This window comes from Nematolebias whitei, chromosome 13 (genome assembly GCF_014905685.2).
Source record: "Nematolebias whitei isolate Nwh7 chromosome 13, NemWhi1, whole genome shotgun sequence".
NCBI lineage: Eukaryota > Metazoa > Chordata > Actinopteri > Cyprinodontiformes > Rivulidae > Nematolebias > Nematolebias whitei.
Genome location: NC_056510.1, coordinates 8128687 through 8150391, shown reverse-complemented (window position 1 = coordinate 8150391; position 21705 = coordinate 8128687). Strand labels below are relative to the sequence as shown.

General features: G+C 40.1%; 1 protein-coding gene across 1 annotated transcript; it reads left to right on the top strand.

The window, feature by feature from the left end:
• Nucleotides 1–408: 408 nt before the first annotated feature.
• On the top strand, nucleotides 409–21007 carry LOC119419797 (lanosterol synthase-like). Its single transcript, XM_037687180.1, has 21 exons — nucleotides 409–456; nucleotides 934–1072; nucleotides 1199–1307; nucleotides 2643–2764; nucleotides 3105–3201; nucleotides 4010–4145; nucleotides 6214–6322; nucleotides 6402–6520; nucleotides 6599–6696; nucleotides 7652–7679; nucleotides 7805–7861; nucleotides 8285–8356; nucleotides 8508–8558; nucleotides 13461–13610; nucleotides 16744–16840; nucleotides 19096–19201; nucleotides 19964–20029; nucleotides 20107–20187; nucleotides 20290–20460; nucleotides 20562–20640; nucleotides 20870–21007. Exons 1-21 carry the CDS (start codon nucleotides 424–426, stop codon nucleotides 21005–21007), a joined length of 2058 nt encoding a protein of 685 aa, XP_037543108.1. The 5' UTR covers nucleotides 409–423.
• The last annotated feature ends 698 nt before the right edge of the window (nucleotides 21008–21705 follow it).

Sequence of the window (21705 nt, the reverse complement as noted above, 5' to 3'; positions counted from 1 at the left end):
TGAGGAGCAGAAGACCGCTTTGATTGAAAATTATATTTTTCTCTCTGTTCTATACAAATATGACCTTGTATAAATATTAATTATTTCATATTAGTAAAAGGATGACTTAAATTAACTGAATTACTATGTATTATTATTATTATTAGTAGTATTATTATTATTATTATTATTATTATTATTATTATTACTACACTTTACACACTTTGACTCCTTTTTGGAAGTGGCGCTGTAAATCTGGAAATGTGGGCAGAGCAGGATTTCATATTTGTGGTTTCTCCCTGTTTCAGGCCTGTGAGGAGGCGAGGTGGACCGTATAAAACAGAACCTGTCACAGACCTGAGTCGCTGGAGGCTGATCTCTGTGGAGAACCGGCACAGCTGGGAATATGTGGAGGATCAGGAAACCCTGGGCAGAGAGCACACTATGCTGGAAGCTCATTCTCTGGGTTTGGACACTGTACGTTTCAATCATTTCCCTGTCACAATAAAACACTGTTAAAAACTGAAATTTAAATGTTTTGTGAATCATTAAATAAACCTAAACTCAATTCACACCTTAGCCCCAATTTAAAAATGGTGTTCCACTATTTTAGGACCAGGTTTTGGTCCCCAAAAGGACCATCAGTTTTATAGATGTGGGCCCTCCTGTTGACCCCACTGTTGTAAATATCTTGTAAACAAGAGAAAGGTGCTGCAGAAATTGGCTGAGCAGTCATTAAAACTCGCTGGAGAGGCCTCCTCTTCTCACAGTTCAGTTTTTTGTGCCACTCCGCCATGAACCAGTGACGCAGTCTGGTGTTTGTGCAGTGTTTAAACACCAGGTGAGACCCTCGCTGATGTAACTTGAAGGTTTCATCTACAGATTTCAAGCTTTTTTGTGTTATTTGTAGGTGAAACAACAAACTCATGAAAAGTAATCTGGATCTCTCCACAGAGCAAGTTTGTTCCTGACTCCCCGGCTGCACAAACAGCTTTTGATGCAGCTATGAAAGGCATGAACTTCTACAGTCAGCTCCAGGCGGAGGACGGTAGCTGGGTGGGGGACTTTGGCGGACCCCTCTTATTTATGCCAGGTAAGATGCATCACTCTCCTGTTTTACTCTTAAGGTAAATATCTGCAGCACTTCCATTCTAACTGAACTACATTCAAATGGAGTGGACGGTGATGCAGACCTTTGGTTGTCTGTTGATATTCCCAGGTCTTCTTGTTGTGTGTCATGTGACTAAGATCCAGCTGCCGCAGCCCTGGAAGAAGGAGATGGTGAGGTACCTTCGCTCTGTCCAGCTGTCGGATGGAGGTTGGGGACTGTACGTCAACATCAAACATTTTATCTTACAATCTACTCACTGATATTCACCGGCTGTAAGAACATGTTTCTATCTGATTTGTGGAGACTTCAGGTTTAGGAAGCAGTGAAAGAAGGTGGGAAAGGTTCATTCCTTCTCCCAACACTTAAACATTCTGACAGTGAGGACACCAAGCAAAGAAGAGATTCTTTCTGACAGTACAGGATTGTTGGCATCGTCACATTCTTGGACTATAAATTTAAAAACTGTAATCAGTAGTTTGTGGGAACCATAGGGTTTCTGCTTTTTGCAGTTGATGAAGATCTGTCTTCAAGACATGACCTCCACGCAGTCAAGTGTGAAGCACCTGGGAGCGTGGGAATAGGATATAGGTTTCTGGGCTTCATGAAGATTGAACCACATCTGGACTACAAACTAAAACTGTCACGTTTGGATATGGATTCAGAATAAGCCAAACACAGGAGTGTTTGTGAAACGGTCTAAATAATGTTCCTCCACAAAAACAACTGGAAAGACTTGGAATCTCCTTTTCTTAATGTCATCAAAATATTGAGTTCTGAAGAAAAACCCAGGCCTCCCTTGCAAAAGAGATCTGTGATCTCAATGGGATTTGCCTGCTTAAATAAAAGGTTAATAAAATAATAAATAAATAAATAAAGATTAGAAGAATCTGTAGAAATCTCTGGGCTCAAAGGAGGAGGATGAAAGTCAATTTTGGATGGTCGTGATCTTCGGGCCCTCAGGGACCACTGCATTTGAAACCGTTCTGGTTCTGTTCTGGGCTCAGAAACACTTCCACCGATCATGGTTTGTAAACACCGTTCACCGGTCCATTCACAACTTATGCTTAAAGCTCTATCAGGCAAACAAGAAGCCGCATGTGAACACCATCCAGAACTGCTGCCATCTTCTCTGGACCAAAACTTGTTTCAAATGGGGTGAAGTCCAGAACTGTTCTGTGGTCAGACAGATCCAAATCTGCTGATCTTTTTAGAACCAACCAAAAAGAGGAAAGAGGAAACGGACCATGTAGCCTGTATTCAACGCACAGCTCAAAAGCATGTCTCTCTGATGGTATGGGGGTGTATTAGTTCCTCTGGCATGGGCAACGTAAACATCTTGAAATGTTCCTTAAATGCAAATGTTTACTAAGTTCCATTTTGAATAAAATATGAGTTTGTCAGATGTGCAAGTTTTTGCAATTTTTTTTTTAATTTACATTTTACACTTCTAACATTTTGCAATTGGGGTTGTTGTAAAACAAAAAGCTTTAAGAAACATAACTTTTATGCTAAAAGCGTAAAACATAACAGCAGATTTTTGTGGATTCTTTAGACATATTGAAGATAAATCTACAGTGTTGGGAACAGCACTGAACTACATCACAATGAGGATCCTGGGAGTGAATCCTAATGACCCAGATCTGGTCCGTGCTCGGAACAACCTGCACAAAAAAGGTTTGAATAATCTCACACACCGTGTCAGTGATGATAAACAGACTTTTAAAAAAGATTGTCTTTAAAACAACTCATGTTTTTCAAAGATATGAATGTAAATTTCCTTCCACTTCCTTTGTACCATGTCACCAGTTGCATAGCCAATTGGGGGCCAATGGTGGCCTCAGCCATCTTTAGCCAACCTCAAATCTACGTTTTGTCTGCAACATTTTTGCATAAGTATGCTGATAAAGTTGTAGATATCTGTTCTGGTCATCGCTGTGAGAAAAAAAAAAATATTTCTGTAGTGACAGTATTTTGAAATTGTTTTTTTTTTTTTTTTATGCTGATTTGTGATTAGGTGGTGCCGTCGGGATTCCAACATGGGGCAGGTTCTTGTTGGCTGTTTTAAATGTCTACAGCTGGGATGGATTTAATTCATTATTTCCAGAGCTGTGGTAAGTTAAAGCCAGTCTGTAATGTTGTCTTCTACCAGCTTTCTTTACCGTACTTTCCGCCGTACACGTCGCACCGCCGTATAAGTCACATCAGTCCAAAAATGTCTAATAAAGTGGGAAAAAATATAAATAAGTTGCTTCACCATATAAGTCGCATCTATTATGCGTCACCGCTGACAACCTAGAAATGCGGGCTGGTGTGCCAAAAATCGATAGGCTGCTAAATGGCAGCCGCAGAAGTGTGCACGGGAGGACTTTAACAAGAATTTAACTAGATTAAATCTTAAAAACAGTTATTTGTTTGCTCAACATTATAGCAAAGGTGTGTCTCAGTTTCACTTTTCCTTAAGAAATGCACTTTAATGGTCAAATCTGATGCATTTCGCCTGGGCGGCAAAGTGAAATGCAGTTGATTTGATGTTTGCTCCTGGAGTTCTGGAGCGAGATGATGGTGGCTCTATGGCAAGCCAAGTGTCTCATTAATAGTCACTTTTACCTTTGAATGGGACACTTGGCTTGCCATAATGGTCCAAGGCCCTCTAGTGGCTGCAAACGGTAATGTTTAATATATTTTTATGTCAAAATGAATGAAATGGTCAGATCTCATCCAAAAATCGGGTTATAAGTATGGGGGAAAAAACTTATATTAATCGCTTCAGTGTATAAGTCGCAGGACATGCAAATCTATGCAAAAAGGTGCGACTTATATGGCAAAAAGTATGGCATTTCTTTACTGCTGATGTGTGAGACAAGTATACAATGTTGTGTAAAAGTCTTGTTCAGATCAGGGATGTGTTTTATGTTTCAGGCTGCTTCCCAGTTGGATGCCAGCCCACCCCTCATCCTTGTGGTGCTACCTGAGGCATGTCTACCTGCCTATGAGTTACTGTTACGCTGTCAGACTGACTGCAAAGGAAGACCCTCTGATTCTCAGCCTCAGACAGGTGCTTATCTCACCATGAACCATGAGAGTGAGCCTTGCTTGTTACTGTTAGCAGTAACATTGAGCCTGACCATTCGAGTGTCCTTACCAACAACATGACATGATTGCAGCTGCTCCGTTTGCTTGCAACAAGTTTATCGTAATGATTTAAAACGTCAAACTATCAAAAGCATCTGACGTCTGGTGCTTGTTCTCTCAGTTGGAATAAAAAAAAACGTTGTTTCATAAAATTAAAATTCACCTGTTATATGTCCATTTTCAGAGCTAATTTGACTCACTTTGAAAAAAACGACTGATCAGGAACAGTGTGTTATATTTTATGTTGTGGCGTAGACTAAATTTAGAAACAAAAATTCCACAAACAACAATGTCATTTTGGCTAATGTGTAAAACCCAGCCTCCATAGCTCCGATGTACTTAACTGTAGAAACATCCTTCAAAGTTGAAATAGTTCACAGACAGTTGTACTTTATTTGACTGAATTGACATTTTAACTGTTTTAAAACCTTCATCTTATTGTAATAATGTCATAATGTTGTTTTTTTGAACTTTCTAAACTTTATAAACATAATTTCTTAGCCCCCCCAACATTGAAACCTAGATTTGGTCTTCTTTCATCCAATGTGTCTCTCACTCCTGTAGGACTAGGTTGGTTTTTTTTTTTGCAATTCACTCCAGACATCAGGATGCACACACCCAAACTCCAATTGACTTCCATTGTATCTGAGCTCCTTTTCTCTTCAAAACGTTAATATATATCCTACATAAAACTCTATAGATGCATTAAAAGTCATGTGACCATCAGCGACTTCTGCTACTGAGGATTCAGGATTATTTTTCCAATACAACTTAGTTTTTCCATGGTAGGTTTACGTTCTACTCTACATTTTTGTCTGTCTGTCTTATTAGTAGTACTGTCAAGACATTACAGATGCAGGTATGTATGGTTACCGTGGCAATTCCAGCGAGCCACTGGCACAACTAGAGTTTAAACATCACAACGTCAGCAATTCTATCCCAGATGAAGGTTTCAAACTTGGTTAAAAAAGGGACTAAATTAAAAACATTTCAAACAAAGGGGCAGTTTCAGTCACACTAACTCCAGTCAGATATTTGACATTTTTTCTTGGTTGCAGCTTCCTCATCAAGAGGTTCATCAATACAATTTGACGTTCTCTGTGGCTCTTTCCGTTTCAAAAATCAAAGATTACTGAAAATTTTCAATCTAATTTTCTTGGCTTCAGGGTTAACCAATGATCATGAGAAGTCTGCACTAAATAAAGTAAGCTAAGCTTTTAAAGTAAATGAGAAGCAATTAAAATATGTTTTAAAAGATCATTTTGGTAGCCCGGTAACGTTAACAAGGGCCACATTTGGCCCTCGGGCCTTGAGTTTGGCGCTTCGATCATTACAAAATAATTTCTAAATTCCCACTTGAGTTTCTAGCAGAAAGTTGATGGCAGTCTGAGACTGAAGCTGCATCGGCACCCTTCAACATTTCTGTATACATTTTCTATTTAAATTTCTTATGGTCCAAAATGACTAATATTTTTGTTCGGACCACTAACATGAATTTAAGGTCCATTAAGGCTTTCGAGTTCATATTTTTTCAGCTGTAACACTTTGTAATTTGACAATTTTAGGGATGTGTTGAGTCCATACTTCTGAGTTGTACTGGGCGGCTGTGGCTGAGTGGTTAGAGCAGGCGCTCTCCAATGCAAGAGTCGGGGGTTTGACTCCTCCAGCAGTTACATGTCAAAATATCCCTGGGCAAGACACTGAACCCCTCATTGCCTCTGATGTGTGTCCCATCGGTGTATGAATGTGATAAAGCACTGATTATTCTTTGTATAGCTATAGTAGAGTGATGTATGAATGGGTAAATGAGGGCACAGATTGTGTTGTAAAGCACTTTGAGTATCTTGATAAGATAGAAAAGCACTATATACAGTAAGTGCAGTCCATTTACTATAAGTCGATTACAGGAAGGCCACTTTTTTGGCCATCATTTTTCATCAGATCCTAGATATCAACGTTTGTTGAGTGATTTCACATTGTTTGCCTTTCAGGAGCTTTACGTCCAGGACTATGCCACCATTAACTGGCCCGCTCAGAAGAACAATGTGGCAGCATGTGACCTGACTGTACCTCGTAGCAAACTGCTGGAGTTCATCTACAGTAAGCATGCACAACACACCATATGTATGCCCATTGATGTCATGCAGATAACTTTGTGACTTTTGTTTTACTCTGGCAGTGGTGTTGAATGTCTATGAAGGCTACCATAGCACCACCCTGAGAGAAATGGCTCTGAAAACGATGTACGAGCACATCAAGGGTCATGACCGCCTCACCACTTATTTGAACATTGGAGCGGTAAGATAAGCTCATACATCATGACTTAAAAACAAAGAACTGATACTGTGGATTTAATCCTTCTGAAATTAATTATAGATCCCCAAGACCTTGAGCATGTTGGTTCACTGGTATGTGGACGGCCCTTCTTCTCCAGGGTTTCAGGGCCATGTGTCCACTATCCCCGACTACATCTGGTCAGTCTGCTGCTCTTCAGTAACATTTACAAAAGCTTGAGCAGCATCACATGTACATTGATTTTTGTTGATTCTCATAGCTCTTACCTGGCTGCTGTTTGTCTCAGTATGTTTAGATTTAGTTATTTCAAGGAGTTGGTTTACTTATTTTTAGGGGGAACAGTTTTGAACGCCATAAAAAACAGTTTTGGTTTTCAAAAATTTGGAGCTCAAGACGTAGCTGTACTGCTTTCTGGTCACTTGATTGCAACCACTCAGATTTCAGTCAACTTGCAAGAGAAACTTTGATAACTCAAAATTGCAAGAAAATAGACAAATATTCTCCAACAGTTGCAGACAAGTGGAATACAATGCACCACCATGCAGAAGCTTGCAATATCCATTCATCATCCATCGTCTTTACCCGCTTCTTCATGTCCGGGTCGTGGGGGGTCACTGGATCCCATATCCAGTGATCACTGTGTGAGAGGAGGGGGACACCCTGAACAGGTCTCCAGTCCATCACATGGACACAGAGACAAAAGAGACAAACAACCATTCACTCTCTCACTCACACTCAGGGACAATTTGGAGTTACCAATCAGTCTAACTTGCATGTTTTTGGTCTGTGGGAGGAAACCGGAGTACCTGGAGAAAACCCACACATGCACGGAGAGAACATGGAAACTCCACCCAGAAAGGCCCCCGGATGGGATTCGATCAGGCGACTTTCTCGCTGAGAAGTGGCAGCTCTACAAACAGCTCCACCCAATTTATTTATTTCAATATTTCAATGAAAAAATTGCATTATTTTGTGGGAAAGCATCCCAAAATATTCCAAATGAGTTTTAGTTCATAGTACCCAGAGGTAGTACCAGTAAATCATGATGTGCAAATTTTTGGGCAATTCTAATTGTTAGCAAAATATATAAAAACATTGATAAAGTTGACAATTAACGAGTTTTCTTTATTCTAGGATGGGGTTGGATGGCATGAAAATGCAGGTGGGAATTTGCTTTTTGCTGGTACTGTTGCACTCTATATGTTCATGTCAAAATAGACTCCTCAAAAAAACAATGCTTTTTCAAATAAATGTTCAAACTTTGTTTGTAATGTTTCTGTCACACAGTCGACCAACGGATGTCAACTTTGGGAAACAAGTTTCATTATTCAGGCTTTTCTTGAGGTAACATTAAAAATGTTGCTTGCATTTACTTGATAATCTTTGATTATATATATAAAAAAAAGCTTGTTTTTTTTTGTTGTTGTTGTTTACTTGGGGCGGCTGTGGCTGAGTGGTTAGAGCAGTCGTCCTCCAATGCAAGAGTTGGGGGTTTGAATCCACCAGCAGTCACATGCCGAAGTGTCCATGGGCAAGACACTGAACCTCTCATTGCCTCCGATGTGTCCCATCAGTGTATGAATGTGATAAAGCTCTGATTAGTCTCTTTAGAATGATTTGTTCAATTAGCTTTGTAGAGATATGGTAGAGTGCTGTTTGAATGGGTAAATGAGACACAGATTGTGTTGTAAAGCACTTTGAGTATCTTGATTAGATAGAAAGGCGCTATATAAGTACATTCCATTTACCATTTACTTGTTTTTACAGGCTGGAGCTCAGGATGACCCCAAACTATCTGACTGTCTTTGTAAGAGCCATCACTTTCTCACAATCACACAGGTACAGCAAACATGCTTCTTTTCAACAACTGATTTTGTTAACGAAGGTGAACAATTTTGCTTCTGCTAAATATCAAAACTGTCCAACATGAACATCCAGAAATTTAATGCAAATGGTTTCTGATGACAAAACACTTCTTCTACTCATGCAGATAGACGAGAACGCTCCTGATTACGAGAAATACTACAGGCATATGAACAAGGTACAACCAACATTACATCATAAACACTCTGTGACTTTTATTTTTAATAAATGTAATCCTAAATGAGAAAAAAAAACTGAGGTCACAAGTAAATATTAGATTCATTCAAATTCTTCTTCTTTCGGCTTTTCCCTCTTCAGGGGTCGCCACAGTGAGTCATTCTCCATCTCACTCTGTCCTCTGCGTCCTCTTTCCTTACTCCAACTACCTCCATGTCCTCTCTTAACTACATTCATATATCTACTCTTTGTTCTTTCTTTTTCTCTCTTTCCAGGCAGCTGCATTTCTAACATCCTTCTACCAATATGCCCACTGTCCCTCCTCTGGACATGTCAAAACTATTGTCCGTCTTTTGGACATGTCCAAACCATCTCAGTTTGGCCTCTCTAACTTTATCTCCCAGTTGTTCAACCTGTGCTGTACCTCTGATGAGCTCATTCCTAATCTTATCCAGCCTTGTCACTCCTAAGGAGAACCATGACATCTTCATTTCTGACACTTCTAGTTCTTTCTCCTGTCTTTTTCTCCATGACTCTGTCTCCAGACCATACAATATAGCTGGTCTCACCACTGTCTTGTAAACTTTTATTTTGACATTTGCTGACACCCTATTGTCACAAATCACCCCTGAAACTTTTCTCCATCCATTCCATCCTGCATGGACTCTTTTTCACCTCTTTACCACACTCCCTATTTACCTGGACAGTCGACCCTGAGTACTTGAAGTCCTGCACCTTTGTGACCTCTGCTCCTTGTAGCCTCACTGTTCCACCTGTCTCCTTTTCATTCAAACATGTACTCTGTCTTACTATGGCTGGCTTTCATTCCTCTTCTTTCAAGTGCATACCTCCTGCTCTACGTTCTCTTCCACCTGTTCCTTGCTCTCATCGCAAATCACAATGTCATCTGCAAACATCATAGTCTACGGGGATTCCTGCCTGGCCTCATCTGTTAATCTGTACATCACCAGAGCAAACAATAAGGGGCTCAGAGCCCATCCATGATGCAATCTCAAATCCACTTTGAAGCTATCTGACACTCCTACAGCACATCTTACCACTGTCCTGCTGTCCCCATGCATGTCCTGTACCAGTCCAACGTGTCCTGATGTCCTCATGCATGTTCTGTACCAGTCTAATATAATTCTCTGTGAATCCAGATCTCCTCATGCAATACCAGACCTCCCTTGGCACCCTGCCATATGCTTTTCATAAATCCACAAATACACAATAGAGTTCTTTCTGACCCTCTCTGTACTTCTCCATCAGCATTCTCAAAGCAAATATGGCCTCTGTGGTGCTCTTTGTTGGCATGTAACCATACTACTGCTCACAAATAGTCACCTCTCATCAAAATCTTGCTTCCTTAACTCTCTCCCAGATCTTCTCCCTCATCAACTTGATTTACCTGTAGTTGCTACAACTCTGTACATCATCCTTGTCCTTAAAAATGCTCTCCAGAACACTTCCCCTTTATTCCTCAGACATTTTCTCACCCTCAAATATACCATTGAATATTTGAGTTAAAAAAAAAAACCTCACTGCCATCTTTCCTAGACATTTCCAAACCTTTACTGGTATGTGATCAGGTCCTACTGCTTTCCCTTTCTTCATTCTTTTTAGAGCTTTACAAACTTGATCCTCGCTAGTCTTTCCCACTTCTTGTCCCACCGTTTCTATGACCTCGACTCTTCTTTCTCTTTCATTCTCTTAATTCGTTTTCTCAAAATACTCTTACCATCTTCCTGTCATGCTCTCCTCACTTGTTAGAACATTAATATTCCTATCATTCACAAGCCTAATCTGTTGCACATTCTTTCCAGCATAATCCCTCTGTCTTGCCAATCGGTACAAGTCCTTCTCGCCTTCTTTAGTGTCCAACCTCCCATGCAACTTATTATATGCCGTCTGCTTTGCCTTTGCTACCTCCCTCTTTGCTCTACATAGCATATCCTTATAATCCTGTCTCCTCTCTTCAGTTCTATGACTGTCATTTTTTGACTAACCTCTTTCTTTGAATAGCTGCACTTCACTATTCCACCACCAGGTTTCCTTATCTTTTCTCTGTGCAGTTGACATACCAAGTACCTTCTTACCCGTCTATAAATTTAGTGTTGCTGATGTAGCCCAGTCATTTGGAAGCCCTTTCTTACTACCCAGTAGAGCTGTCATTTCCAACCCAGGCCTGTGCCTGGCCCAGCCCATAGTGTGCTGGATGGTTGGGCTGTGTCGGTGTTGGGCTTTTGATTGCATCAGCAGACGTGCGCGACCGATTGACCAAGCTTAATTGGACTCAGTTACTGCATCAGTGGATGTGCACGGCCAAGCTCGGTTGGTTGAAAGAGGTTAAAAAAAGTTCAGATGGACCACTGCCAGCGACCCACCTGAAGCTTTACTGGACTCAGCTGCTGCATCAGCGGACGTGCGTGGCCGACGACCCAATTTGGATTATCAGCTGTGTGCATCCTCCGACCATTAAAAACTTGAATAAGTATAATATTATAATTATAATAATCCACTGACTCTTGTTAATAAACAAGAAATCCTATATCTTCCTTTCTTAGAAATACGTTTTTAAATCATGTCAAACTGGTTTGCTTACAAAAGCAGTAAAAGCTTAATTTAAAAAAAAAACTTTTTGTGGGGGGGTTCGGGCCTGTAATCACAGTTAATTGTTCGGTTTCAGGTCAGGCTCGGAAAAAAATTATACGGGTTCTGGCAGGGACAGGTCAGATTTTATAGGCCTGAATGCAACTCTAACACAAGGCATTTAACAGCTCCTCTATGAATTGCTCACAACATTCTTCCTTCCTCAGCCTCCACCATTTGACCTTCTTCTCTGATTTTACTTCTTTTCTCTTCTTCACAACAACATTCATTCTACACACAACCATTCTCTGCTGTCTGGCCATGCTCTCCCCTACAGACACAACCTTACAGTCCCCAATGTCCCTCAGGTTTCCTCTTCTACACAGAATGTAGTCTACCTGTGTACTCCTGCCTGCACTCTTATAGGTCACTCTATGTTCTTCCCTCTTTTGGAAATAAGTGTTAACTACAGGCTTTTCCATTCTCTTGGCAAACTCCACCTTTAAAATTGTCTCCTTCACCCCAGCAGACCAGATACATGCCTAAATTACTGCAGGTCAGTTCTGCTAAGTCAGTTGATCTTTCTCCCAATCCAAACTACCACTATTTGTGAAAGTGACTCCCAGCTACTTGAACTTCTCCACTTGGAGAAAAAACCCCACCAATGTCCCAAAAGGAGCAATCCACCTTTTTTCTGTTAAGAATGTTGGCCTCAGTACTAAAGAGGTTGACATCATTAGCTGCTTCACACACTCTGTGAACTGCCCCAGTGCATGCTTTAGGTCATGGTTAGAAGATAACAACAGAACCACATCATGTGCAAAAAGCAGAGACGAAAGCTGCAACCTCTTTCAGAACACCATCCAGAGACCCCAGGAAGGCCAGGTAACCAAACTGTTCTTAGGTGTATAAGCACAAACAGCAGTCAGAACATTACCTCATGCACCTTGAAGATGCAGAAAAATTACCATTTTCTTCACTGGGTATGGCTTCATCAAAACAGGGGCTTGTATCTTTACACTAATCAGACATCTCTCCTAAGAAAACCCCTGAGTAAGACTGAATCTAGAACCTCTCCAGGAGTTAGTTTTCGAAGTCCAAGCTGTGTGCGAAGGTGAGACCAACAATATAGGTATTGCTCAACCACACACAAAATGTGACTTATTACCCACCAGTGAAGTGACAGTACACATCCCTGGAACCAGTTTGTGTAGCTGGGAATCAGCATGCTCAGGGCCCCACCCTTGCCTGCCACCCAGCTTGCATAGCACCTGACTTTGACAGATCTTGGCTTCCTGATTAATTTTTAGGCTTGGCTTGCCCAAACTAAAGGAGCCAAGGCTCAACCACCAGGGACCAAGATAACAGGGTTGGAAGAATGAGCAAACTGTTGGGTCCCACTAAGGCAAATGGAAATGGGAAATGGACTGCACTTATATAGCACTTTTCTATCTTATGAAGATACTCAAAGTACTTTACACTATAATCTGTGCCCTCATTTACCCATTCATACAGCACTCTACTATTTCTGTACAAAGAATAATCAGTGCTTTATCACATTTATACACCAATGGGACACACATTGGAGGCTATGAAAGGTTCAGTGTCTTGCCCAGGGACACTTTGGCATGTGACTGGCATTCAGTGTCCTGTCCAGGGACACTTCGGCATGTGACTGCTGGTGGAATTGAACTCCCAACATTTTTATCAAAGGACGACTGCTCTAACCACTCACACACTGCCACCCAAGGCCAGAATACAACCAGCGATTTAGAGCAGACTGGAGTCCTTGAGTCTTATATCCTCACCTGTAGCAAGTCAGCTCTCTGCTGCAGTAAATGGCCCCTGAGACAGTTGAAGCTAAAGCTGCTGATGCCAGTCATAGAGACAGTGCAAATGACACGAGGTATTGTAAAGAGGTCAATATCTGAATCCAGATGACAATCACATATTTAATGGGATTTTACAAACCCTGGTGTACATTACAACAATCTGTCCTTGGTGTGGTTTGTCTTGGACATACAGAACCTTCACAATGTGTATGACTATCCTCATGTACCAGTTAGTTCCAGGATCAGACCACTGTGAAATTTGTACACCCCTCGTACCAGGGAGGTGATATGACCACACAACCTCATTCAAACCAACAATGTGACTTCTATCAAACTCTATCAAAATCTGGTAACAATGTGTAAAATATCTGTAAAGCATCCATGTCTGATGACCTTCTCTCACTGTTTTGACTGACTGTCCGAGGCTTTGGCAACTACTTGTCTGCATTTATAGCTTATGAATTTCATGTTGTGTGCATTAGGGAGGCTTTCCTTTTACAAATCGTCACTTTAACTGGATTGTGTCAGACTGCACAGCAGAAGGTCTGAAGTCACTGATGCAGCTGGAGAAGCTCTGTCCCTTCATCAGACAGCGTGTCAGCTCTGAACGTCTGTTTGATGCTGTCAATGTGGTAAGTTAAAGAAAATATATTGATATCACCTGTGCAGATTCCAGTGGAACTCAGAAAGAAATCATTGGTCATTCATTACTGTAAACCTTTTGAAATCAATCTGATCCAAAATGGTTGCCATGGCTAATTGATCATCCATCCATCCGTCCATCCATCCATCCATCCATCCATTCATCCATCCATGATCTTCTGCGTGTTCCGAAGTTGGGTCATGGGCGGCAGTAGCTTGAGCAGAGAGGCTCAGACATCTCTTTCCATAGCCATCTCATCTAGCTCTTTTGGGAGGACTCCAAGGTATACCCAAGTCAACCAAGAGACATAGTCTCTCCAACGTGTCCTGGGTCTTCCCAGTCAAGGGAAGTTAAAAATCTTTTCATGGACTTTACAAGTCCCTGATTGAGTCCATTTTAACTTTACCATACCATACCATACCAACTTTATTTATAGAGCACTTTATGCACCCAACAGGACCAAAGTGCTTTACACAATTATATAATACAATACAATGATAAAATGGAAGGGTAAAATTTAAAACAGGAATAGAATAATAAAATAAAATACAAACACAATAAAACAAGGTAAAACATCTCAGATTGTGCTAAAAGGCCAAAGAAAAAAGATGAGTTTTAAGAAGGGACTTAAAAACCTCAATTGAAGAGGCCTGTCTTATGTTCAATGGAAGGTCATTCCAGAGCCTGGGAGCTATCACAGAAAAAGCTCGGTCCCCTCTAAGCTTACGCTTTGTCTTCGGGACCTTCAGAAACAACTGGTCAGCTGACCTGAGTGAACGAGAGGGTGTGTAAGAATGTAGCAGCTCAGACAGGTATGGAGGGGCATGGCCATTTAAAGCTTTAAAAACAAATAAAAGTATTTTAAAATGAATCCGGTAATGCACCGGCAACCAATGTAAAGAGGCCAAAACAGGAGAAATACTGTCAAATTTCCGTGTACCTGTTAAAAGTCGTGCAGCTGCATTCTGAACCCTCTGAAGCTGGGAAATACATGAATCACTAATACCTATGTAAAGTGCATTGCAGTAATCTAGCCGTGTGGTCACAAATGCATGGATTGCTGTTTCAAAATGCTGTCTGGGAAGAATTGGTTTTACTTTAGCCAGCTGCCTCAAATGAAAAAAGCCTGACTTTACAACTGTTTTAATTTGAGACTCCATCCTAAGACCAGCATCCATCTTGACCCCTAAATTTGTAACAACTGGCCTGACATACTGAGCCAAAGAGCAATCAACAGGCAGAGAGTCTTCATTCGAGCTGCCAAAAATCACTACCTCTGTCTTGTCTTCATTTAATTTCAAGAAATTTTGGGCCATCCATGCCTTCAAATCCTCCAAACATAGAAACAGAGACCGAAGAGAAGTGGAATCTGCTTTCTTTAAAGGTAAATAAATCTGTGTGTCATCAGCATAACAATGAAAAGCAATCCCGTATTTCCTAAAAACAGAGCCAAGAGGAAGGAGATACAGTAAGAACAAAAGAGGACCCAAGACTGAGCCCTGCGGAACACCACATGACAGAGGAGCAGAGGATGATCTATTGCCATCAAGACAGACACAAAAAGTGCGTTTTGTCAAATAAGACTTAAACCAGTCTAGAGCTGTTTGACCAAGGCCCACATATTGTTCCAGACGAGCAATTAAAATCCTGTGATCAACTGTGTCAAAAGCAGCTGATAAATCCAACAACACCAAAACAACACAGTCACCAGAATCAGTTGCCCAAAATATATCGTTAAAAACTTTTAAGAGAGCTGACTCTGTGCTATGAAGTGATCTAAAACCAGATTGGAAAATCTCTAAAATATTATGTTCAATGAGATAGGACATTAGTTGCTTATAAACTACCTTCTCAAGAATTTTCGAGATGAAAGGCAATTTTGAAATTGGTCTGTAGTTCGCTAGGACAGCAGGATCCAAATTTGATTTCTTAATTAGAGGCTGGACAACTGCATGTTTCAGATTTTCAGGAACAACACCTGAGGACAAGCTACTATTAACAAGAGCAAGGATCGACAGACCTATAGTATGAAAAACCTCATTGAACAGTCGAGGTGGAATAGCATCATCTGGAGAACCAGTTGGCTTCAAGTGACTAACGACCTCCTGCAGGGATTGCAAAGTCACACATTCAAAGCTATTAAAAACAGCAGGGCAAGACACAGTATCAATAGGGTCATACACAATGGGTATGATCTGTGCCCTAATAGAAGTGACTTTCTCAAGAAAAAAGTTTAAAAAGCTTTCACAAACAGCAGGGGAAGTCTCCACAAAAGCACCATGTGGGGCATTTAGAACAGAGTTAATAGTTTTAAATAAAATAGCTGGATTGCAACTGTTTGATACAATTATATTTGTCAACTTTTAATATTTCATTCTGGTTCATCCTCATTAATGTAAAACAGAAAGCTAAATTACACAGAATAATTAAACACTCAAGTGCAATAACTGGCTCACCTCAGTGCCCCATCAGATTTTTACAGCCGCTCAGTCATCAAGAATGCCACCGCGATCCCCAAGGACCCCTCACAGCCACAACACAACTGCTTCCAGATGATTCCATCAAACAGGCGTTACTGAGTCCCACTGGCCAGAAACAATATTTATAAGAAATCATTTGAACCATCTGCAATAATGTTCTTCAATGACCTTTGCCTACACAAAAACGGTTACGCCACACATGAAATTTTAACAAATCATGAAAGTTTATTTTTATTTTGGTATTCAAAGTGGCGAGCTAGTTTTCTTTAACATTGGATGGGACTTGCAAACACAAAGAATAGCAGTAGCGGTTAGCTGTGGCACATCTGGTGCAGACTAGAGAATTACAACATTGCTGCATAAAAAACAAATAAATGCTAAATTGACAGTGTGAAGGTTTGTAAAATTAATGTTTGCATGAATTGCTATTTGAGATTAGCTGTGTTCTTGGTCCCATTTGGCTCGGCAGTTATCTCGTCAAACTGGTCGGAGTTTAAGTCTGGTTGGCCCATTAACATAGCAACACATTCCTACAGCTGTTCACTTGTGATCTTTGCTACAAAATTAAAAACAGCAGCACAAACACAAGGACTAATCTCAGTTCCATTTCAGTTCAGTCACATGTCTGTTGTTGTTCTTCAGATGCTGAGCATGAGAAACAAAGATGGCGGATTCGCCACACATGAAATTACAAGAGGAGGAGAATTCCTGGAATGGCTCAACCCTTGTGAGATATTTGGTAAGTCTCTTGAAACCTTTCAAACTTTATTTTAAACCCTTCAGAATGAAGTTTAGTCAGTCTAAACATAGTTATATAAGAAACCAGAGTGTGCACTGCCTATCCCGCCCATTGTTTACATTTGTGACATCATGGAGAAGCTAAGATGGCGTCCAAAACAAGCAACTGCTCACAGCCAAGTAATTTTTTTAATAAACAGCAAGCCCAACTGGATCTGTGCCACAAATTATTTTTGTATATTTTTACAACAACAGTACAATTCATAGTTAATGTTAATTTCATACAAGAAACCAGATAAACCAGAGAATAAAATCAAGGTCAAGGTTTCTTTACTGTCATTCTCATCACATGCGGTACATGTGATGAAACGGAATTGTGTACACAGGGTTCCAGTTACATCCAACAAAATTATAAATTGTAAAGGAAAACCAGTAATAAGATCTAAAATATGAACTAAGAAATATGCTAAACCAAGAATGTGCCAAGCACTGATAGTACAAAAACCAAACACCGAACAACAGCAGCACGAACATGAGACTATGTGAGCAGATGAGTACGAACAAACACAGCAGCATGAAATAAATCAGCAGCATGAAATAAATCAGCAGCATGGTAGTCAGCAGCACATATCAACAATCAAGTGGCATTACAAGATCTCATCCTTGGCTAACATTTCACCTCATATCTACCAAAACTTTGGCTCCATATGTCTACTCATTCCTTTTAAAACATATATTAGAAGGGGGGGGGGGGGGCTCCTTTACCTTCAACATTCAGGTCATTCTTAGAGTTATTTCTACGCAGACACGATGGTGGACTGCTTGTTTTCCTTCACAATTCATCTTCAATGTCCATCTGCTAACACCTTTGATTCATGTTTTCATCACGGGAGAAGACACAGAAATGGTGCGGATACATGCAGGGGTCACCCCCCCCTTCATGAATTGGACCGAACCATTATTTGTCTTCCATCCCTTAAGCTGTTTGTTTGTTTGTATGAATCAACTGGGACAATGGAGTTGATTCTGCCTCTACAGCATACTTACTGCTAGACTCTGAATAGAAATGGTTGGATCACATTCACATTGAGATAAATAAGATCAAATTTGCCGACTTGTGAAAGGAGACACATTTTCCCTTTTCTCTTCTGTTGCTACATCTGTAGCACACTTTTCATTCAACCTATATTTATACTGGCTAGCTACATTGAGCCACGGGGACTCATTCCTCATTTACAAAAGGGACCTGTAACACACACACACACACACACACACACACATACAGCTTTCTGGCATTTTTACACACATTCTATAGTTCAGGGGTTCACAAAATCTTTGGTTCAGGGAACCCCTCATAACCCTCATGTTTATTTATTAATTGTATTCAATTTGTCTCTTTAATACAATGGAAATATTTGTGTAGCATAAATACTTGAGACCTGTTCTTTAATAGTGTTAATACAATTTTTATCATTTTAAACATGGGGTATTTTTCATTCAAGATACACTCAATTAACAAAATTTTTAATTTCAACTTCCAAAAATTACAGTTTTGAGAAAATTAACAGCACCAAAAAACACTTTAAAAAATGTTACCTATTCACATAATGAACATAAATATATTGCCACTTCTTTAAATTATTACAGAAAAGTCGTGATTTCCTGAAAGGATGTGATTTCCTGCATTTTGGTATATTGAATGGTTTGTTAAACATCTACATGCTTGTAAAATAATAATAAATTTATTTATTTATTTATTTTGGGGGGGACCCCCAAGCACCGGCTTGTAGACCCCTGGGGTTCCGGGGACCCCAGTTTGAGAACCACTGCTATAGCTTATATGCATTCTAATATCATAATATTATATTAAGAGCATTTTATTATGTTTTTTACATTTTTATTTTCTTAGTCAACCCAATGCGGGTGCAGACGTTTGACAGTTTTTATAATGGTTCCTGTTGCCTCAGTGCATCACAAGTTCACGTGATCTGTGCCAACTGTAGTTGTTTTGTATTACTATGCTCCTAAATCTTTTTAGTAACCTGAAATTAAATTCAAATCTTGCTCATTTCTGTGCAGAAAAGCTCACTTTAAATTCAACATAAAACCAAAGAAATCAGTCAAACAAACGTGATTCTTTGCTCATGATATTCACTTTTACCCTGTTAATGTACTGCAGATAATGACTTCTGGTCAAATCCTTGTGTGAAAATAGTACATTTGTTTATTACTAGCACTGTTTTCTGTCTTCAACAGATAACGTCATGATAGACCATACATTCGTGGAGTGTACCTCATCAGTGATGCAGGCTTTGAAGCTCTTCCAGAAGGCCTATCCTGATCACCGCACCCAAGAAATAGGGTATACAACGAGAACAGGACAGTGAAAAAGTCTTCATTCAGATTCATCGCTCATTTCTTTATATTTTCTTTCCAAACACCCAGACTGACTTGTAATATTTTAAAATGGAATTAAGATTTACTCTGGCTTTTGGCTAGGGTTGCTATACATTTATCACCATTAAGCACCTACTTCTTTAGTTTGTCCTTGTTCCACAACATGCGATGCAGTGCTTGTCAATCCACTTTAAGTTCAAGCCAGTACAGCTTCATTTCTTTGTTTTTTGCCTTTTATGCACAAAGGATGCACAAGGTTAGCAGAAAGAGGCTTTGAACCCTGTTTGGATTTGTGACTTTTAGGCTGTTTCTTACAAGCCTGTCAAAATGATACAATTTGTTTCAGTCTCTGTGAAAATACCAAAGTTAACATGATGTAAGCAGTTTCACAAACAAAAAACATTTCTTCGAAAATGGTCATGTCCATGAACATGTCAAGAGTTTTAAAAACGAGCAAAAAAAATTTAAATTAAAAGAATATTGGTCGTTTTTAATAAATATAAGAAAGTTTGGTTGTTTGTAAGAAAGATAAATAATTGTGAGTTGGATAAAGAAGCAGACAGCATACTTGCTGCAAGTTCAAATGCTGACACAAAAATGCTAGATGAATGTGGCCTAGCTTTCTATGAACATTAAAAAAAATTATCTGCCCAACATTTTTTTATTTACATATAATATTTCTGAGTTTTACTTGCAGATTTAAAAAAAAAATCCATTTCTTCTTCAGATCCACTCTGAGAGAAGGTCTGGAGTTCTGCAGGAGGGTGCAGAGACCTGATGGATCCTGGGAAGGGTGAGCCTGGACTTGGTGTTTTACCACCTGATAGCTAACTAGCAGGTCTCACTCCGTCTGGTTCTGCTCGTCCTCAGGTCCTGGGGAGTGTGTTTCACGTATGGAACCTGGTTTGGCCTCGAAGCCTTCGCCTGCATGGATCACACTTATGAGAACGAGTAAGACGACCAAAGAACGTGTTCAAGAACACTTGATTCTCCTGAATAAATCAGGACTTTACCTGCAGAGCAGACTGAGTCTGAATCTTCCTCTGTAACCAGGGAGGTGCCTAACGAGGTGCAGAAGGCTTGTCGGTTCCTGTTGGACCGGCAGATGTCAGACGGAGGCTGGGGGGAGGACTTTGAGTCGTGTGAGCTGCGGCGCTACGTCCAGAGCAGCACTGCTCAGATCCACAACACCTGCTGGGCTTTGCTAGGACTCATGGCTGTCAGGTGAAGCTTTTACCGACACGTACAAGGAGTGTTTTGATTAAGATTCTTAATGATTATGAAACAAATTTATTAAAACTGAAATATCTTTTGTTTATAAACAGACATCCTGACCAGCTGGCCATTGAGAGAGGAGTTCAGTTTCTGATCGAAAAGCAGCTGCTCAATGGAGACTGGCCAAAGGTGAGTTAGCAGCTTACATGTCCTTTCTCTGATTGAATTTGTCTTAATTGAAGATAAGTGAATAAAAAACAAAGTCCAAAAAGTTAAAAGTGTAAATACCTATGGGACAAGACAGAGTTAAAATATTAAGGAAAATCTGGCTGCTTGAAAGGAAAATATAAAGAAATAAAGAATGACTAGATATCCCTATGAAGTGTTGTAATTTATGGATATTTTTCTGACTTTCTAGGGATACAGTGAAGGTTTATTCTGCAAGACTTGTGTCCTCACCTACAGTACGTACAAAAACGCCTTTCCGATCTGGACCCTCGGACGCTTCTTGAGGCTCTACCCAAGCAGTCCATTGGCTGGAATACTGAAGCCATGACAAGTGGATTAGATCTGCCGCCTCTCAGATTTTACATGACCTGTGTAGCGTAGGCCTGTCTCAATTAACAATAAATCAATTAATTGCATGATGAATGAAAATTATCAGCCTCATTTTCATTTTCCGGCTTTATCGTTTCTTCGTGTCTCTCTCTTTCTACTGATGACACGGCTCAACTCCGGTGCTCTTCACTGACCCCTCCCTTTCTCTTTTCTCTTTAAAATGCATTCTATCCGTCCAAAATCGCGTTTTTTTTTTTGGATCGTTAAAAGCAGCTAAGCTACAAGCTATGCTACAAGCTAAGCTAACAAGCCGACCTCGGGAATAAACCTCCGTCTTGTCGAGCTCCAAAATTCATGGTTGAAAACCCGTGCCTTCGTGTAAAAAGTTGTTTTTCTCTGCAAAAAGAAGCTGAGAACGTGTTTACTGGTTTTTTTATCAAAAGCTTTGTGTGAAAAATGCTATGCTAAAGAGCTCAAATCACCGAGCGTCCGCCATGTCACCATGTCAGCCCATATCATGTCAAGGACTCCCTCCCATTTTTTAAGAGGGACATGCTGCTCAACTATCCATCCTTTGGTTCAAACGGTCTTATATTGCCATCAGGTGGTCAAAAAAGGTACTACACTCCAAACAAACCAACATTTTTTTCTAAAATTTGACAATTATTGTTAAATTTCAAACAATAATATCGTTTA